The 19,749-nt window shown below is 52.3% G+C and overlaps 1 protein-coding gene across 5 annotated transcripts in view; it reads right to left on the minus strand.

Annotated features, from left to right (window-relative positions):
• Positions 1-330: 330 nt before the first annotated feature.
• The window catches only part of LOC135892048 (bromodomain-containing protein 4-like), a 200,912-nt gene continuing 181,493 nt past the window's right edge, over positions 331-19,749 (minus strand). For 4 of the 5 annotated variants that reach the window (XM_065419741.1, XM_065419740.1, XM_065419739.1 and 1 more), the window contains 6 exons: positions 18,337-18,449; positions 17,914-18,073; positions 17,515-17,645; positions 3,379-3,590; positions 1,970-2,186; positions 331-1,545 (listed from right to left, as the gene is read on the minus strand). In XM_065419741.1, coding sequence (XP_065275813.1) covers positions 1,477-1,545; positions 1,970-2,186; positions 3,379-3,590; positions 17,515-17,645; positions 17,914-18,073; positions 18,337-18,449 — 902 coding nt within the window. In that variant the 3' untranslated portion in view covers positions 331-1,476. The remainder of the gene's footprint in view (positions 1,546-1,969; positions 2,187-3,378; positions 3,591-17,514; positions 17,646-17,913; positions 18,074-18,336; positions 18,450-19,749) is intronic. The other variant, XM_065419742.1, reaches the window with a different exon arrangement.

Here is a 19,749-nt window from a genome sequence, read left to right on the forward strand (position 1 = left end):
TGAGAACTCCTTCCTTTCCCCTAGAGCACAGTCAGGAGATAGGGACAACCTTTCCTCAACAATCCTCACCCCTTTAAACAACTTAATCACAAATAGGATTCAAAGAAATGTCAGTACGACACCATCTTTTAAAAAAAAAGAGATGAGTTTATTCCATGATCAGTACAGACCAAATGCATATTCACTGTATTTAAGTAAAACCAATCAATTACTCCAGTGCTCACCCCATACTGACACACCAGTATTGTACTGTATAGTGGGTATTTATGGCACATAACGTTTTAACAGTTCATAGAATAGAATTAAAAGCGCACACACTGAAGGCGCATGGGAAAGCGCCCGCTGCCAGTGAGTGAGATTTGATAGGTGGTGGAAGGAGCCTTTCCAAAACTGCCGCCTCCACTTGCCCTCCTCTCAGCCACGTCTTTTAGGTATAAAAACTTTTTTTTTTTTAATCATATTTTATGACATTTAAAAAAACCCAAAATGCAGCTTTCTGGTTTTACAGTTAAAAATATAGACTAAAAGTTTGAAACTGAGCAAAATATAAGCAGTGTTTTTACACCGAGTTTGGTGGCTCACCAAAACCCTCAAACAAATATATGCCAACTATAGTCACTATACAATACAGCCACAGTCAAACACTAGTGACAGGGTGGTAGCTTCCCCTGGTGTTACTGGTTTCTCCACTCCACTCTATAACAAAGAGACAATTAATACCCAGTCAAGAGCTGAGCAGTAACAAACTGCCTGGAGGAAAAAAACAGACTGAAAGAAACTGACTTTGGTTGGTAGTCTAGCTCCAATTCCCGGACCTCCACACAATGCTAAAACAAAAACCTCACTCAAATGGCCAGTTACACTTGACACCTCCACTGTACTATTCCCTTTTTCACAAGCGAACACTTACAGAGAATGGCTCCCAGCTAAAGGCTTGTGGGAAGTTAAGTTAAAGGCAAAGCCAGTGATGAAAGGACCAGACACAGCTTGTGTATTTTCCCAGCTGGACCCCAGGTCTCCCATTCTTGCCAGGATACTCCCATAGGCAGCCTCTCAGTGAAGAGCATCTCTTGCTGTCATGACACAGCACTGTTTATTCATAGACATTCTGTAACTTAGAACCTTTATGGATAGAAAAGGTGTGAAGAACATGAAGTCCTGGATATACTGTGAATACGTTTGGCATAGAGAATGTCGAGTGATCAGGGCACCCTTCCCAGCAGCTGCATGTCCAATCAAACCTAGTACGTAGTTGGCTTGTCTTGGTCGGTCTTTCTTCAGTGTGTGAGGGGGGGCAAAAGTCAAACTGTAAGGCAGACTCTGCTGATCCTTCGGAGGCCTCGACTGAAAGATCTGCAATGGTCAGACATGCAGAAGGGCTGCAGGAATGCTCCCCCTCCCAGCCGCCATTAACACTATGGAGAGTCAAAGATTCGCCGGGAAATTAAAGAGTCAGGAGAAGAAAACCAGGCGCTATTAGAAAAGATTCTCTTCGAATATTGCCAACAAATCGCTCTGGAAATTCATGTCGATAGTAGCTGCCATCTGAAGGGGGAGAGGAGATAGGAGAATTACAAAGGCTGCAGGATTGATGCTCACAGGAGCACATTGCAGGGATGCTGCACTTGACTCAATGGGTGGCATTAGGGGCCAGGGATTTTGCTGGGCTACCTAAACTTTTTACTGGTATAATCTAGTACTTTTGCCCTATAAAAGTGGACCTAAGTCTCCTGGCACAGTTGTCTGCCAATCTGTTCAAGTTGGGAGTCTTCACTCAGTTCACCAAGGGATCAGCATCCCAGCAAAAGCACTCTGGCCTGCTTGTAACCCCTGGCCGATAAACCCAGCGTGCTCTAGGACTATCAATTAAACTGCAGTGATGCTCTGTCACTCAGCTCACTGCCTGAACATCTGCCTCAAATTGCCCCCCATCAGAGTGCCCAATATCTCCCCCTCCCCCCCCACTCACCGCCTCTCTGCGCCTTCGCTCCTGCTCCCGTTTTCTGGCCATCTCTCTCTGCTGATCCAGCATAGACTGAGAGGACTGTGGCTGAGAGCTCTGTGCTTGGGGCGCAGAGGCTGCAGCTGACACCTGCTGCTGCTGCTGCTGCTGCTGCTCCTGGCGTCTTCGGACTTCTTCCTGAACTCTGCGAGCTTGCTCCAGGGCATCCTCATCATCACGACTCCTGCCAAGACCCAAAAGTGTCATTAGAATGGTGGGGCGCTTTGTGCAAACCCATAAGGCATAGAAGTTTCTTAAACAGCTCTATGGGGGTACTGCTGGGTCCTTCTTCCACCCATGGGCTGGTTCATCATTGCTGTGATGAAGGACTATTTGAGGAAACACCATTCTAGAGTGGGAAGGGAGGTCTCAGATTTGGCTGTTTCAAACTTGTTCCTAGTGTGACCCGTATCTTAGATTTCAGAGTAGCAGCCGTGTTAGTCTGTATCAGCAAAAAGAACAGGAGTACTTGTGGCACCTTAGCGTGTCTCATGGATGCCTCCCCTCTGTGATCCTATAACCTTCCTGTGGGAACTCCAGCAATCACTGACATAGTGAAGTCTCTCAGGAAAGGACTCAATGTATTACATTTTTAATGCCAGGTAGCAACTGGAAACGAGGAAGAGCAGCCAGCACCATGTGTCCAGCCATCTCCCCCAGCAAGTGCTCCCTGGGGATCCCAGTTGGAGAATGGGCAGCTAAGGGGTTTCTCCCTGTGGAGTTTGTTGCATAGTCAAGCCACCCATTTCGCGACACCCACACTGTGGAATGGGAAGTGCTTAGCGCATCAAGAGATTCTTGCTCATGTTGCTTCTTGCTTAACAGTACAGTTAGTCAGCTTGAGAAGGAGGAAACCGCAGCTGTTATCCAGCTGGCACACCCAGATACCTCAGTGGTATGACCTGTGAACAGAGTATGATGCTGGAACTCTACAACTTGCACTGGCTCCTGCGTGGGCAAGGAGCCCACCTCCTCGTGAGCCCACCACGGAAGCGGTGGCTATATTACACACACTGATTATGTTCAGAGTTCCTGCACTGCAGCATGTAAGTGCTGCCACGCGTCTAGGCTAACAGAGCCCAGGTACAACCCAAGGGAGCTAGAGAAAAGGTGGCCTGGACAACAGGGCCATGTCTGGTATACCCCTCAAAAGGGCAGTGGAGACAGCTTTACCCTCACTGTCTTCTGGTTGATCATGCTGAAAAACCTGTCTTTTCCCAAAGAATCAGCAGTGGCTCCAAGGCACCAAGCTGACAAGTGAAGCAAAAAGCAGAAGTGACTGTCCCCAATGGGGACATAACCCCATTCACAGCACCTCGGTACCCTGGGGAGACAAGCTTTAGGAGCAATGAAATACAGATGTGTAGGCCTCTCACCTCATCCTTTCCTGCTCCCGCCTGAGCCGCTCCTTCTCCTTTTCCACCTGTTCTGCCTGAGCTTTGAGTGCCTTCTCCCGCTCCTCCTTCTCCCGCGCTGCCCTCTTGAAATGCTCAAAGCTATCGCTGGAGGACTTTGCAGTGGAGGATGGAGTCGTGAGGGGTTTCTGGACCAAGCTTGCCCACGAGCCCATGTTCTTTATTTTCAGATCCTGTGAAGTCAAGAAGGCAGCATTAGTGTTGAACTGGGCCATAGCTAGCAGACAAAGCCTCCCAGCTAACGTTAACAGCACACAGACGCATGATGAGTCTGGCATGAACCTTAGTGCTAGGCATTATGGTTAAGTTCAGAGAGTCACAGTAAGAGGCCACAGAACTCCCCCAAAATCATTTGCTGAAGGGAACCTTCAGCACTTGTGACCTGTTTCAATACAGCACAGACTGATAGTTACTGAAAGAGGAGGTTACTTACCTATAACTGGAGGTTCTTCGAGATGTGTGGTCCATATTTGTATTCCACTGAGGGGTTACGCACGCGAACCATGCGCCTGCAATCAGAGCTTTTGAAAGTAGTGTGCATTGGTCCATGCATGCGCCCTGGTTCACCTTGTGCTTCCAGCCGAGGTGATAAAGGGTGAGTCGAACCGGACCGTGTCGCCAGTTCCTTCTCCAACACGAATCAGACAGATGCGTAGCAGAGAGGAAGGAGGGCAGGAAGTGGAATACACATAGGGACCACGCATCTCAAAGAACCTCCAATTACATGCAAGTAACCACCTCTTCTTCGAGTGATGATCCCTACTATTCCACTGGTGGTGATTAACAAGCAGTACCTAAGTTGGAAGAGGGTGCAAGGATGAAGAAGGAATGGTTGTGTGGATAACTGCCATCCAAAGGAGGCATCTGCCACTGAGTCCTGCACTAAGACAGTGTGCTGCAAAGGTGTGTAAGAACTCCCCGTGGCCACTCTACATTGTCCCTAACTGAAGGGAGTCCATGGTCAAAGCCTGAGCTCTCGTGGAGTTAGCCTGCACCCCTGTGGGGATAGGTAGGCCTGACAGTTGGTAGCAGAGTGAAATGCAACCCGAAATCCATTTAGAGATCCTCTAGGTGGAGATGGCTCGCCCCCTGAGTCTTTCTGCTACTGCAACATATAAAGCCTAGGGGAGTTCCTGATTGGTTTTGTTCTCTGCAAGCAACAGGCCAGAGCTCGTCAGACATTGAGGGAATGGAGTTGATGTTCCTCTGCAGATGCGTGTGGTTTCAGGAAGAAAATAGGTAAGTGAATAGATTGATTGATGTGAAACTGGGAGACCACCTTTGGTAAAAAGCTGGGGTGTAGATGTAGGGAAATGATCCTTCTCTAACACTATAAAAGGCGGGTCCTCTATCATAGCTTCAAGTTCACCAACCCTTCTCGCAGAAGTGATAGCAACAAGGAAAGCAACTTTCATGGAAAGGAGGGACAGAGCACGATGGTAACAGTTCAAAGTGTGGTTTCGTTAGCATGGAGAGAACTAGATTCAGGTAACCATTGGGGTGTGATCGTTTGGATGGGAGAGGTTGTGATGAGGCCTTTCCAAAACCTAGTGGTTGTGTAAAGACAGTGCAACCTTCCACTGGACAGTAGAACGCGCTAATCACTGCCAGGTGGACTCTCAAAGAGTTGAGACAAAACCTGATGACTTCAAGGACAGAACATAATCCAGGATCAGGGGGATCCCCATCAGTTCAGGCAGAAGTACTTTTTGTTAGACCCAAGATGAGAAACGTTTCCATTTGGCTCGGTAACATTGCCTAGTGGAGTCCTTCCTGCTGCTGGAGAGGATGTCTTGCACAGCAGGAGAGCACGTGGAGGCTAAAGCAAATGGCCATCCAAATACCATGTTCTGAGGTGGAGCGCATGTGGATTGGGATGCCTGATCTCGCTGTTGTACTGGGTCAGGAGATCGGGGAAGTTGTGGGCAGAATGACATGTGGAGGAGATTGGGAAACTGGAATTGCGTGGGCCAACAGGGTGCGATCAGAATGACCATTGCGCTGTCTTGTTAGATCTTGTGCAGTACCTGAGGCAGGAGGGAAGGCGTAGTTGATTTGGTCTGACCAAGGGAGCAGGAGAGCATCACCCGGAGAGTGGTGACCGAGGCCTCCTCTGGAGCAGTATGTGGTACATTTGCTGTTAGTTTGTGATGTGAATAGGTTTCTGGTCAGGGTCCTCCATCAGGTGAAGATGCTGTGTACTACTGAATTGTGTACTACTGAATTGTGAAGTTCCCTCTCGTGGGAATTGCAAAACGTCTGCTGATCCAGTGCGAGACTACATTCTGTGTCCCTGGATGACAGCCTGCAGACAAGAGAATCTGGTGATTGATGAACCAATTGCAGAGATTGTGCATAGAGCGGCCCATCATGTTCCTGTTTGTTGATATAGGAAACGGCAGTAGTGTTGTCTGACATGAGGACACCATGATGGGAGTGAATAAACAGAAGAAAAGATTGGCATGCCTTTCTTACAGCTCAGAGTTCCAGGATATTTATGTACATCCTGGATTCTCGGGGAGACCATGTGGCCTGTGCTCATCCATGTGGGCTCTTCAGCCTATCGGGGATGCATTGGTGATGATCATCTTGTCTGGTAGGAGGGAAGGAAGGGAACCCGCACGCATATATGACGTGGCTCTGACCACCATCGGAGGGATGACAGCATGAAATCCAGGGAGTGATGATTTGGTGAGTAAACGTACTGGAGCCACGTTTCAAAGCAGCAAAGGTGGAGTTGTGCAAATGGATCACACATGTACACAAAAGCCACATGGCCCAGGAGGGACAGGCAAGTCCTGGCTGGTACATAATGATTGCTCATGATGTGAGTTATGGCGTCACTAACTGTCTAGAACCTGTCTTTCAGTAAGCAGGCCCGTACTGTGTCCGAACTGATGATAGCTCCTGTGAAGTCCAGAGACTGTGTGGGGTCTAGGATTGGATTTCTCGACATTGATGTGGACTCCAAGGTGTAGCGGGGTGAACGCCCGCTCCAGCCCTGAAGGGGTTGGAAAAGCCCTGCAGAGGGCTGGGGCTGTGTAAAGGAGCAAAACCCCGGCTGATTGGGGAAGTGGCTGCAGCTGGGGCCACGCCCCAAACTGAGCCACTCAGCCTTATAAGGCGGCCAGGGTAGCCAGAGCTGAAGAGTCTCCCTCTGACTGCAGAGAGAGACAGGCCTGGCTGCAGGGAGCTCACCCGGGGACCTAGAGTGAGGCAGGGCTGGGGAAAGGCCTTGGGGGCTGGGAAGCCCTAGGCCAGCAACTCCCCAGGCTGCAGGGCCTGGTCCTAGGCCCATATAGGTATTGGGGTTGCAGAGGGGCAACCTGAGGGTGGGTAAAGGCAGACAGTCCAAACCCTTTGTTGCCTGTGATGGTTGGCTGATAGACTGCAGTCTGCCCCAGGGCGCGGGGGCTAGATGGTGACTGGCAGTAGCCATGACTGAGGCGACATTGGGATAGGGGGTGGGGAGACCCAGAGAGAGAGACTGGGGTACTGCCAGGGGGGCAGCACCCAAGCCAAGGGCACTGGGGTCCGGGAGGGATACGGGGGCCAACAACAGGTGGGACACCAGGCCTGCAGAGGGCGATCCGGATGCTGGTGAGCTAATTCCCGAGACGATCAGTAGGAGGCACCGCAGGGGTGAGTCCACGCCTGATTACACAAGGGATGAAAGGAAGTTGAGCAACATGGAGGTTGCTTCTTGCCTGGATCGTGCAATTAGAAGCCAATCTAATGTCTGACATAGGCCGCAAAGATGGAAAAAACTTTGGCGAAGACTCGGAGTGGTGGCTATTCTGAAGGGGAGCACCCTGTACTGGAAATAGTGGGTGCCCACTATGAATCTCAGGAAATGTCTGTGGGACGGATAGATATCAATGTGAAAATAAGCAACTTTCATATCGAGAACCGTAAACCACATGCCCTTTTCTATGGATAGGATAATCGCTGCCAGCATGACCATATAAAACTTGAGCTTGTGAATGTACCAACAGATGTCGGAGATTGAGGATTGGTCTCCACCTGCCTTTCTTCTTGGGTATCAAGAAGTAAGTTGTGTAAAACCCTGTTCCCTGGTATTCTGTGTGTGTGTGTTCTACTGCTCCCTGTTGTAATAAGGAGTTCACCATTTGGGTGAGAATGCTGTTGTGAGGGCGGTCCTGAAGAGGGACAGGGAGGGGGGTCTCGGAGGAGGTAATTCGATGAACTCGATCACATAGCCCTGGTGGATGATGTTCAACACCCATTTGTCTATTATCATCACACTCCAACTGTGGGAAAAGAGTGCTAAATGACCCCCAACGGGGGGGAGTGTGGTTGTGAGGTTGCAGGCATAGTTGTTGGCAGCTCTGGGGCTCGCCTCAGAAATACTTCTTGGTTGGAGGTTGTAGCTGTGATGTTGAAGCATGCAAAGGAGGCCCAGGAGGGGGCAAGATAGCTGAGTCTTTTGATGCTTCCTTGGAGGCTCAGGGGGTCTTTGAAGGCAAAATTGTGGGGACCTATAGCACTGGTGGAATTTGAGCTTGGGGGCAGGAACATAGATGCCCAGTGAGCGAAGGGTGGCTCTGGAGTCCTTGAGGGAATGCAGCGATTTATCTGTCTTTTGGTTAAAAGGATGGGATTCACCAAAAGCGAGGTCTTCAACAGTGTTCTGTACCTCCCTCGGGAAAGGACAGTTACCTGTTCCGTAACTGGCGTTCGAGATGTGTTGCTCATGTCTATTCCACAGTAGGTGTGCGTGCTCGCCACGTGCACCGGTGCCGAAAGTTTTTCCCTCAGAAGTACCCGTAGGGGGAGCGCTGCTGCGACCCCTGGAGTGGCGCCTCTATAGCGCTATAAGGGGAGCCGCGTGCTCCCCCCACCCTCAGTTCCTTCTTGCCGGACCAACTCCAACAGAGGGGAAGGAGGGCGGGATGTGGAACAGACATGAGCAACACATCGCGAAGAATGCCAGTTACGGAACAGGTAACTGTCCTTTCTTCTTCAAGTGCTTGCTCATGTGTATTCCACAGTAGCTGATTGCAAGCTATGTCTGATGGAGGTGGGTAGGAGTTCAGATTCCCTGGCTGAAGCACAGCTCTACCGAAAACAGCGTCATCCCTGGTGTGGGAGATGATCGCATAGTGCGATGTGAACGTGTGTACTGAGGACCAGGTAGCGCCTCTACTGATGTCCTGGATAGGGACATGGGCTACAAAGGCCGCCGCCGAGGCCTGAACCCTTGTCGAGTGAGCCCTTATGATAGGTGGTGCGGGAACCCCTGCTAGGTCGTAGCATGTGTGGATGCATGATGTAATCCACCGGGAAAGCCTCTGGATGGAGATCAGTTGACCCCTCATGCGCTCGACTGAAGCAACAAAGCGTTGCGAAGAGCTAGTCTGATCCAGACTCTGTGCACATCGAGCGTATGGAGGCGACGTTCCTCGTTAGAGGCATGAGGTTTGGGGCAGAGGATAGGCAGGAAGATGTCCTGGCCCATGGGAAAAGCGGAGACTACCTTAGGGAGGAATGCCGGGTGTGGGCGGAGCTGAATCTTGTCCTTGTGAAAGACTGTGTAAGGGGGGGTCGCAGGTCAGGGCCCCAAGCTCCGAGACCCGCCAGGCTGACGTGATGGCCCCGAGGAAGGCCTCACCTTTCATGAAAGGTGAGACCATGAGCATGTGGCCAGGGGTTCGAACGGGGGCCCCGTGAGGCGGGATAACACTAAATTTAGATCCCACTGAGGGACAGGGGTTCTAGCATAAGGAAAGGACCGATCTAGCCCTTTGAGGAAACGCCCAGTCATGGCATGGGAGAAAACGGAGCAGCCCTGGACCGGCAGATGGAACGCCGAAATAGCCGCCAGGTGCACCCTGACGGAGGAAGGGGCGAGGCCTTGAGTTCTAAGGTGAAGAAGGTACTCAAGGATAAGTTGGAGCGGGGCAGACATTGGGGAAGTACCCTGCTCGCCCGCCCACCTGGAGAACCTGGACCACTTCGTCAGGTAGGCTCGGCGCGTAGATGGCTTTCTACTTTCGAGGAGGACACGCCTGACCCCTTCCGAACACCTTCTCTCCTCCGCATCTAGCCAATGATCAGCCACGCTGTCAAATGGAGGGTGGCCAGATTGGGGTGGAGGCAGTGGCCCTGGTCGAGTAGGTCCGGGCGGAGCGGCAATGGCCGCGGAGGGGCCACGAGCAAGCCCAGGAGGGTCCTGTACCAATGTTGCTGGGACCAAGCTGGGGCGATCAGGAGGACGCGCGCCTTGTCCGTTTTCACTTTCTCCAGTACCTTGCCAATGAGGGGAAATAGGGGAAAGGCGTAAAGGAGTTGACCCGACCATGACAGGAGAAAGGCATCTGAGATCGCGTTCCTCCCCACGCCCCCTCTGGAACAGAACCTGTGGCAATGGCGGTTCTGTCAATACCGAGAGGATCTTGTCCAGTTTGTCCCAGGCCTGGGAGAACTCTGAGGCCAACCAGAGTTGGAGTGGCCTCATCCGAAGCCTGGCGTGGCGGACCACGTACGTGCACGCCGCCATGTGGCCCAGGAGCTGCAGGCATGCCCTGGCTGTGGTGACGGGGAACTCCGTGACTGAGGCTATAAGTCCCTTCAGGGTCTGGAACCTGTCCAGGGGAAGGGAGGCTGTGGCCTTGGAGGCATCCAGGAGAGTGCCTATGAATTCTATGCGCTGCACCGGAACCAATGTTGACTTGGCCTCGTTTATTAGGAGGCCTAGGTTGGCACACGTAGCCAAGAGCAGGTCCACGTGGTTCTGTACCTGGGACTGCAAGCTGCCCTTGAGCAGCCAGTCGTCGAATAGGGGAATATCTGTACCCCTCGGCGACTGAGGTAGGCCGCCACTACCGCCATATACTTTGTGAATACCCTGGGCGCGGTGGACAGGCCAAACGGGAGGACCGTAAATTGGTAGTGGTCCTGTCCCACTAGGAAATGGAGGAAGCGTCTGTGCCCCTCGAATATATGGATATGGAAGTATGCGTCCTGAAGATCCAGGGCCGCATACCAATCGCCAGGGTCCAGAGTGGGTATGATACATGCCAGAGACACGATGCAGAACTGGCATTTTGCCATGAACTGATTGAGGTCTCGCAGATCCAGGATGGGCCTGAGCCCCCCTTTCGCCTTGGGGATCAGGAAGTAACGGGAGTAAAACCCTTTCCCCCGGAACTCCCCCGGAACCTTCTCCACAGCTCCCAAGCTGAGGAGCCGACCCACTTCCTGCTGTAGCGGGGTAAATGCGACGGATCCCCCTTGCCGTCCGAGGGAGGGGGGTGGGAGGGCATGTAACCCTGGGAAATGGTGTTGAGGACCCATCGGTCCGATGTTATTCGGGACCATTCCATAAGGAATGCACACAAGCGGTTGCTGAAGGCAAACTTTATTGGTAGGAGGGTCCTCTCGGGGGTCACCGGGGTACCCTCCTGCAACCAGTCAAAACCGCCTCTTGCCCTGCTGCTTGCCCCTGGAGGGCCGAAGCTGCGGGGCAGAGCGAGACTGCCTCTGAGGTCGCCTCTTTTGGGTCTTGGATCTCTTGTAGGCGGGCTCGTATCTCGGCTGGGGCGCAGGGACGGAGGCTTGCGTCTTAGGCTTGTCCTGGGGTGGGACGTAGAGCCCAAGGGTTTGAAGGGTAGTACGTGAGTCCTTCGTGCCCTAGAGCCTCACGTCTGTTTGTTCTGCGAAGAGCCTCCGCGGAGAGCCCAGACAGCAGTAGCCACGATGCCCTGCGCATGGACACGGCCGAGGCCATGGACCGAGCAGCCGTGTCAGCTGCACCCGACGCCGCCTGCAGAGCAGCCTTCGCGGCGGCGGCGCCCTCCTCCACCAGTGCCTTAAAATCCTTCCGTTCGCGCTCTGGAAGGGAGGGCTCGGATTTCGGCCGTGACCCCCACAAGTTAAACTCATATAAACTGAGGAGGGCCTGGTGGTTGGCCACCCGGAGCTGGAAACTGGCCGACGAATAAAGCTTCCTGCCAAACGAGTCAAGTCTTTTAGAGTCTTTATTTTTGGGTGTGGGTCCTGGTTGACCCCGTCTTTCCCTATGATTTACGGACTCCACCACTAGGGAGTTGGGGGCTGGGTGGGTATAAAGGTATTCGTGCCCTTTCGTGGGCACGAAGTATTTGCGCTCTGCCTTTTTCGATATTGGGACGAGGGAGGCCAGCGTTGGCCAGAGGGCATTGGAGATATTAGCCACCCCTTCGTGCAGCAGGAGGGCCACTCTGCCTGGTACCGAGGATGAGAGCACGTTAAACAGTGAGTCTGAGGGTCCCTCCATCTCCTCAGCTTGGAGTTGGAGACAGGATGCAACTTGCTTTAGTAGCTCCTGATGAGCCCTGAAGTCCTCCTGCGGTGCGGAGGGGGGGTGGGGCTGCAATTTTGTCATCTGGTGCAGGGGAGGGGGCCGGTACGGGGCTCTGCACGTTGGCCGGTGCCACGGGATCCACCCCTTGGTCGGACTCCTCGTGCGGTGCCGAGGATCCATGATCCACCGATCTATCCCTCGGGGGTCTGGATAGTGCGGCTGAAGGGGCCTCCGATGCCCCAGCTATTGACCGAGGGCCTTTCTGGGCGTGCACAGGGGGCCAGGGGTCCACTGGCACCACTGGCCTTGCCACAGGGGCCCTTGCCATTGACTGTGGTGCGGCACCAGCGGCACCAGCTAGTCAGGTTGGCCCGGCTGAGTCGTAGGGCGCTGCCTGTAGGCCGAGGTCGGGGTTACCAACGACCTATCGGTGCCGTGGGAGCGGTACGAGCGGTGATACCGAGAGCAACGTCTGCCATGGGACCGGGACTCCGATGTCGACAAACGGTGCCGCCTCGAGCTGCTACTCCTCGAGACGCTTTGACGCCTGGATCTGCGACGACGCGGAGCTGGCGATCCCCGCCAGGAGCCGTGGGCACGGTGCCTCGATGTGAGAGAGCTGGAGCGAGACCGGCGACGACGCCCATGCTGGGAGCGGCTTCGGTAGGTCCTCCGAGAATAGGAGCGTCTACGGCGTCTGCCCGTCCTGCCGATACTCTGTACTCGGCGTGGAGCAGTGCCTGGAACTTCGCTCAGACAGCACCCAACCAGACAACCTGTTGGGCGACGAAAGTGGAGGCTGGAGACTGTCCTGACAGGACACTGAGCGGCGAGCGGGCCCGAGAGCGATCCCCTGACCGGGATTGGCATTGGGTCGGTGTCGACTGTCGAGAGCCCAGCGGCGGCAACTGAGTCGACACAACCGGGCTGCTCCGCTCAACCTGAGTCGGAGCTCTAGAGCCCGGGGGGGGGGGGGGGGGGGGGGAACTGGGGCTGCCTGACGTGGGTCTAGCCTCACCCCTTGCTCTCTCTCAACGCCTTTGAGAGGACAGGGCCTTTCTCTGCTTCTTGGACGGGGAGCGGTGCCGGCCATCGGAAGGTGCCGGGAGATCGCGGCGCACCGAAGACGAAGTGCCCGGTGCCGATTCTGCTCGGTGCACCAGGGTTGGGGCCAGTGCTGACTCCATGAGAAGGGCCCGAAGTCTAATGTCTCTCTCTTTTTGAGTTCTGGGTTTAAAGGAGCTGCAGATTTTACAGCGGTCGCTGATGTGAGATTCGCCCAAGCAGCGGAGACAGTCGGTGTGCGGGTCACTTCTAGGCATCCAACACCTGCAAGTCTCGCACGATCTAAACCCTGGGGCCCGGAGCATGCCCCGGCCCGAACACTAACTAACTAAGCTGAAACTTTATTGAACTAATACACACAGCTACTAACAACGACGAAACGAGCTCTGGGACGAGCTGCAGCAAAGCTGGAGCAAGTAGTTCCGATGCACCGTCACTGGCGGCAAGAAGGAACTGAGGGTGGGGGGAGCACACAGCTCCCTTTATAGTGCGCTACAGAGGTGCCACTCCAGGGGTCGCAGCAGCGCTCCCCCTACGGGTACTGCTGAGGGAAAAACTTCCGGCACCGGTGCACGTGGCGAGCACGCACACCTACTGTGGAATACACATGAGCAAGCACTCGAAGAAGAAACCAAAGGAATGGAGCCAAGACATTCTACGCATAACTATGGCGGTAGCCATGGCCCTGCAAGAGGTATCTGCTGCATCTACCCCCGACTGGAGGGCTATTCTGGCTATCAGCTTCCCTTCCTCAATAAGTGTCTGAAAGTGAGCCCAATCGTGTTGTGGCAGGCTATCAGTAAATTCCTGGAACTTGCTGTAATTCAGGAAGTCGCACTTGACTAGTAATGCCTGAGAGTTCACAATACAGAATTGAAGGCTGGCTAAGGAAAACACCTTGCGTCCCAAAAGGACCAAATGTTTGCCCTCCTTATCATCAGGCGTAGATTGAAGGTGCTGTTGCTTGGCTTGTGCAGTCGTTGCCTGGACAACTAGGGTGTTTGGAGGAGAATGCAAAAAAAAAAAAAAAAAGGGGGGGGGGAGGGGTCTCAGACCCCTTAGCAAGAACGTAATGCTTTTTGGCCCCTCTGGGGTAGCCATACATGTGGGAGGGGTGTGCCACATGGTCCTGGCAGGCTCCAGAACAGCTTCAGTAATAGGAAGTGCAATTGTGGCTGGTCCCGGGGTCCTAGATTTCTTCCAGCGGAAACTGGAGTTCCCTTGAGAATCTCTGCAACAGTTCCTTGAAATTGCCTGAAGTCATCCAGAGGCGAAGGGGATGCTGCAGTCACTGCTTCATCTGGAGACGAAGAGGGAAAACGTACCAATTCTTGCAGCACCGCGGGGACCAGACGGAGGTGTTCCTCCTCTGCCAACAGATCTGAGAGTCTGCTCGAAGGAGCCTTTAAGCAGGAGGCAGGAAAAATGTCCCGTGGACCAGGCTGGTTCCAGGGGGGGGGGGGGAGGGTATTGGGACCAGGTCCCCAGTATAGCCAATAGGCCAGATCTGAGGAAGGTTGTGGTGGCCCCCACGGTACCAATGGCTCTGAGGCCGTTGAAATGGTGGATGCTGCCATGGATGTAGCAGTCTCTGTGAAGACACGTAGGGGTGATAGGACATAGCTGGTTCCTCTCCTGGTTCCGATTCTTCAGAGGAAGAGAAGGCAGACTGGTTCAAATGGTGGTACCGTCCGAACCGGCGGAAGGGTGTAGACCATCGGAGCAGATGGTGAGAGGACCTGTAGTGGGGACATATCCTGAGGTGAAGAAATCCTCTCTCTAAAGGTGGAAGGGCTGGCTGGCTGGGGTGACTTTTGGTCCGGCAAGGCGAACATGTCCTGGGGTTCAGGTACAATTCCAGATCTCCCCGGTGTCACAGGCACCCTTTCCCTGGGCTCGTATCAGTGCCGGTGGCATGGACTTTCCCAGAACAGGAGGATTCCATGTCTTGTGGAGGGTTGGTGATGATGGTACTGTTGGACAGGTGCTTGGAAGTACCAGATTCCATTGCTTGTGGGACTTCTTCTCATGCCTATGGGACTTAGTGAGAGTTCCATCCCCATGGCTCGAACTCATGGAAGGAGCGTCCACTTTCTTTGGCTTTGAGGAAGACTTAGTACCATGCGTATGGGTATGCTTCCTTACCTCCCAGTTAGACCCCGCCACAGGGTTTGTGGGGGTGGTTCTGCCGGTACTGGCTTTGGATGTGGTAATGGGAGGTGTGCGTTCCTCGCTGATTCAGGCTGATACACAGGGGGAGTTTCTCTGCCTGGATCCGAGTGAGGCCTCATGGCAAGCTCCATGTGGTGCTTTTGGAAGCGGAGGATCTGGTCTTTTTTGGTGTGGCTGGGAAAGGATTGGCAAATACTGCACCTGGATGTGATGTGAGCTTCCCCCAAGCAGTAGAGACAGTATTGGGTTCATCACTGATGGAGAAGAAGCACGTGCAGGAGGCGCAGAGTTTGAAGCCCAGAATTCTGGGCATAGTCCAGTACCTGCACACGGGTACTGGGTGGTGTGTTGGATGAAGGAAAAAAACAAGCCCCAATCTTATCTTAACTAAATGCTAAAACTGCAATAAAAACTGTAATAAACTACCATAAAACTGGGTAAAACTATGTACAACTATCTTAATTAAAGATGCACCAGAGAGGAGGACACTGAAAGTTCCGACCTGAACCATGCGGCAGTGAGAAGAACTGGAGATGCGGTTGGTCAGCCCCTCCCTTTAACACCTTGGATGAAGCACAAGATGATCCAGGGCGCATGAAAGGACCAACAGACACTACTTTCAAATTCTCCAACTCGGGGCACATGGTGCGCATGGCTTAACCCCTCAGTGGAACACAAATAGGGACCATTACTTGAAGAAGGTGATATTACCATCTGAAAGCTGTTCACAGTGGCATGTACGAAATGAGTTGGTAGTCTCATTTTACAGCTCCTGGTTCCCGTATTGTCAAAACCACCACATCTGTGCCTGCCATTTGTGGTCAGAAGTGTAGGGCTGAATGGGTCACAGAGACTGAGCTCCCTTCCCACGCATAGGGAGTCCCCTCTGCATCCCAGCGACACAGGTGGGAGATGCTTGCCCTGCTGTGCCCAGGCTGTTCCTGATCTGCAGATAGAAGCCATCAGTCCTTACAGCTCTCAGCCAGGCCAAACTCTCTTGTACAATCACTTTCACATTCAAAAATTGAGCCCAAACCTACATGAAGCAGTGAGGCTAATGGTGCCCCCCCACCCCCCAGACACTTGCATACTCAGGGGAAGCTGAACTAATTACTATAGGGATTGATCCTTGAAGTGGGACTCCAAGAATATTCCAGCACCCATATAAATATGAGCTAAGATACACTGATGGCAATGTCATTCTTTAGCTCCCAAGCAGCCATTGCACCCGAATAAACTGTATCTCACAGCACTGGTGCACCCAGAGCTCAACGTCTCAAAACACTTCACAAACAACCTTTCCCCCTGCAATGGGCAGGGCAGGTATCATCTCATCATTTTAGAAATGGGGACACAGAGGCTCAAAGGTGAAAGCTGTTGCCCACTGAGCCTCATGTTTGTTTCCCCAGACCCCAAGCTGTGACCAGATGTGCCTAATTAACGGTATTTTAAGTCTTGTTATAGCCAGGTTGGCCCCAGCATATGAGAGGTAATATATTTTATTGGACCAACTTCTGCTGGTGGAAGGTACAAGCTTTCAAGCTTCACAGAGCTCTTCTCCATGTCTGGGGAAGGAAGAAGTCTGATTTCCTTCTCCAGACCTGAAAAGAGCTCTGTGAAGCTTAAATGCTTGTACCTTCCACCAACAGAAGCTGGTTCAATAAAAGCTATTACCTCACCTACTGTGTCTCGGTGTATTTTAGAATAGCTCTGTGCTTACTGGCTCTATGGCACACAGAGTTGCTCTACCCTTGCAAGCGGCCAGGACAGCCCCCTGCTGGTAGTAGGATGCATCCACTGCATCCATTTTCTGCACCCAAAACAAACAGCATATTTCGTTAACTCAGGCAACTGAAATGGTTACCAGTGGTGAGAGGGAAACATGAACACCCTTCCCATATGATGTGAAGAACAAGGCCCAGGAATGGACCCATGCATATTCCCCAAGTAATCAGACACCAGGCACATCTCCCATGGCCCAGTGCAGGACTGCGCACCAGTGTCTATTTGTTCAGTACAGTTAAAGGACTTTCCACCTTTTCCTTTATGTCTTTAAGTGACCTAGCAGTAGATCACACTGCGAGTGAGCTTTGACTTTTGCTGCTATTCAGCTGGTATTTTATTTTGCATCCAGAATATTGAGTACTAATCCCCATAGCTCAGAAACCATTGCAGGGCACAGCATCAGGAAGAGAGAGAGCACTAAAACTAGTTTACTCTGGTGAGCCTCACCCTGGCGTGAAGGGACAGGTCTGCTCAATCTGGGATAAGACATGAGGCCAAGTCCACTTCGAGGCACCCCAACCTGTGTCCTAAGCAGAAGAGGATGGGGGACCTAGCTGAGTAGATCAAACCGTTAGGGAAGGGCCAACTTTGGCCTAGAATTTTTAAGAGCTTTACACTGAGTTCAGCCTCTCCTAGTAGCTTAGAGTTCCTGTGCCCCATTCGCACAAAGAATATAGACCAAATGCTGGAGGGTAGGCAGGTCAGACCAGGCCACTAAACAACCCCCCCTTCCCCCAAACTGACTGCATCCAGGTGTGGTGAACTGTTACCTTTTTAGGGGCGACGGGTGTTTTCAGTTCCTGTTTTTGTCTGTCTTTGTCCTGTACTCCAGGTGGCGGCACATTCTGCTCAGGGGGTCTGATTACAGGCCGCCCACCCTCCATTGGTTTCATTTCTGTTCCTGAAACACACACACACCACAGTAAGGGCAAAAGACCATTCCTGCAGGCTGCCAGGGTGTCTGAGTTTCCTAGAGCATTTAGGGAGTGATCCTGTCCCTTCCTTCCCCACTGTCGGGGGAAGGCCAATAGACTGAGGTGTAGACTCTCAGGCTTTCACCATGATGAGCAGTCCATTTCTCCATCTCAGCCTTCAAAGGGAAACAGACTAGCCCATGTTACACCCAAAATACACATTTCAACACTAACAGCGCAGGGGCTCCAACTCACTTTGCTGGATATGTGCAGGGGGTTTGATGCTCTCTGGGTGCTTGGGAGGTTCCTGTCGCAACGTGGGGCTGAATGTTTCGTTTCGGATGACTGGTGAATGCATCTTCTCTTCCTTTGCCGCCATGGGCTGGGATTGTACGACAGAGGGTGCTCTCAGCTCCTGCCATGTTAGCACATTGAGATGGGTCAGTCACTATCCAAACACCTTCCTTGATGTAAGTCCATCCCACATCCACAGAGCCAGTAACATCCTGAACAATCCACCACGAGGGTCCCACAATGGGGCTGGCCTAGCCTCTAATGCATGCTCATGGAGTGTGCACCATTGTGAGCATGTGCCCAAGCTACCCACACAGGTTGGGAACCCTGTGCTTTGAGAGCAGGCCCTTTGGGACCCCACATTCAGGCTATGCCTTCCTTTACCTGTTTTTTCGGCTGGATATTTTGCTGAGGTGGTGACTGGTGGCCCAGACCCTGGAACTGGGGCATCTGTGGGGAATGCATCATGAGAGGGGAAGGCGCTTCCCTCAAGTGACCTGGAACAATTCAGCACCAGTCAGTTAACCTGTCATCACTATCGCTTATCCAAACATTAACCAAGGTGAGAACTCGTCCTTGAGTCAGATCGAGCAGCACGCAGGTTGAGTTTAACCCAGGCACACCTTACAAATACAGGAAGACTCTACACCAGTTTGGCAGTTTCTGTAGTCTAGTCCTACCCCTCAGTACTTCCAGGTGTCACATGGGCTGCACTGCTACACAGCATGCACTAATTTAGAAGCAACTTTAGGACTCTGTCACTCAGATCAGCACACAAACAGCCATACACTTAATTGCATCTATTTATTGTTCTCCATAAGCCTGCCAGACTTGCATGGAGTGGTATTCAGATAGGGGGAACCTCCCACCAGCCTTCTTACTGTCCGGTGTCAGGCCAGTGCCATGGTTGTCACAGGCACATTCACAATGCACAAGGGCTGTAGGTGACTGGGCAGTGGCAAGTGAAAAGGATTTTGTTGGATTGCCCTTTGGATTTGGCCATGAAGCCTATGGACTTCATTCTGAGGAATGGAAAAACTCCATCCAAAACACATTCATATTTTAAAGAATTTGTAAGCTCCCCTGTGCAATTTCTTCCACTGAATCACTGAACATTTGAGAATCACTGAACATTTACTATTTTAAAACTCTCCCCTTACATTTCTATGCCCCCAGTCTCTCTCAAGACCTCTGTTCAGGAATCACACATGCACTTTAGGGCACAGAGAACTGAGGGAGCACCTGGGGACATCCATTTCATTTGCTGTTCACTGAAATTTATAAGGGAAGTGAGCTTTCCTTTTTCAAGCTCTGGTTGGACTCAGCCAACAAACTAAGGCACTAGAGAGGTGCTCAGCAGATTGTCTTATGGGTGGGGGGCAACTGAATTTCACTTGTCTGCCCTCTATTGTTATATCTCCCTGGCTTGTAACAGCTCACAGAAATCCTATATGATGATTTATGGCAGGAATGGAAGAATCCTGCATTCATTTGAAACTACAGGTGGAGGGGGGGAGAGAAGAGAGGGTGGGTGGGGGCATTGAAAGAGGCAGGATGTAGTAATTCCAATTAGAATTTAACCAAGGCACCATGGACAAACACCCCTAACTAGAGATCTTTAATGAACCAAAGTGAGCCTCAGTTTTACATTTAATTGGAAAGACAGGACTCCAGCAGCACCCTGCTGGGGGCACCAGCCTGGTGCTAAAGAGAACCACCTCCTGAATCGCTAAATGACCTGTAACACTTTTTGCAATGCCTGGGTTTTTCTTGGAGGCCTCTCCTCTCCCATCGAAA

Source organism: Emys orbicularis, chromosome 19 (genome assembly GCF_028017835.1).
Source record: "Emys orbicularis isolate rEmyOrb1 chromosome 19, rEmyOrb1.hap1, whole genome shotgun sequence".
NCBI classification, from domain to species: domain Eukaryota; kingdom Metazoa; phylum Chordata; order Testudines; family Emydidae; genus Emys; species Emys orbicularis.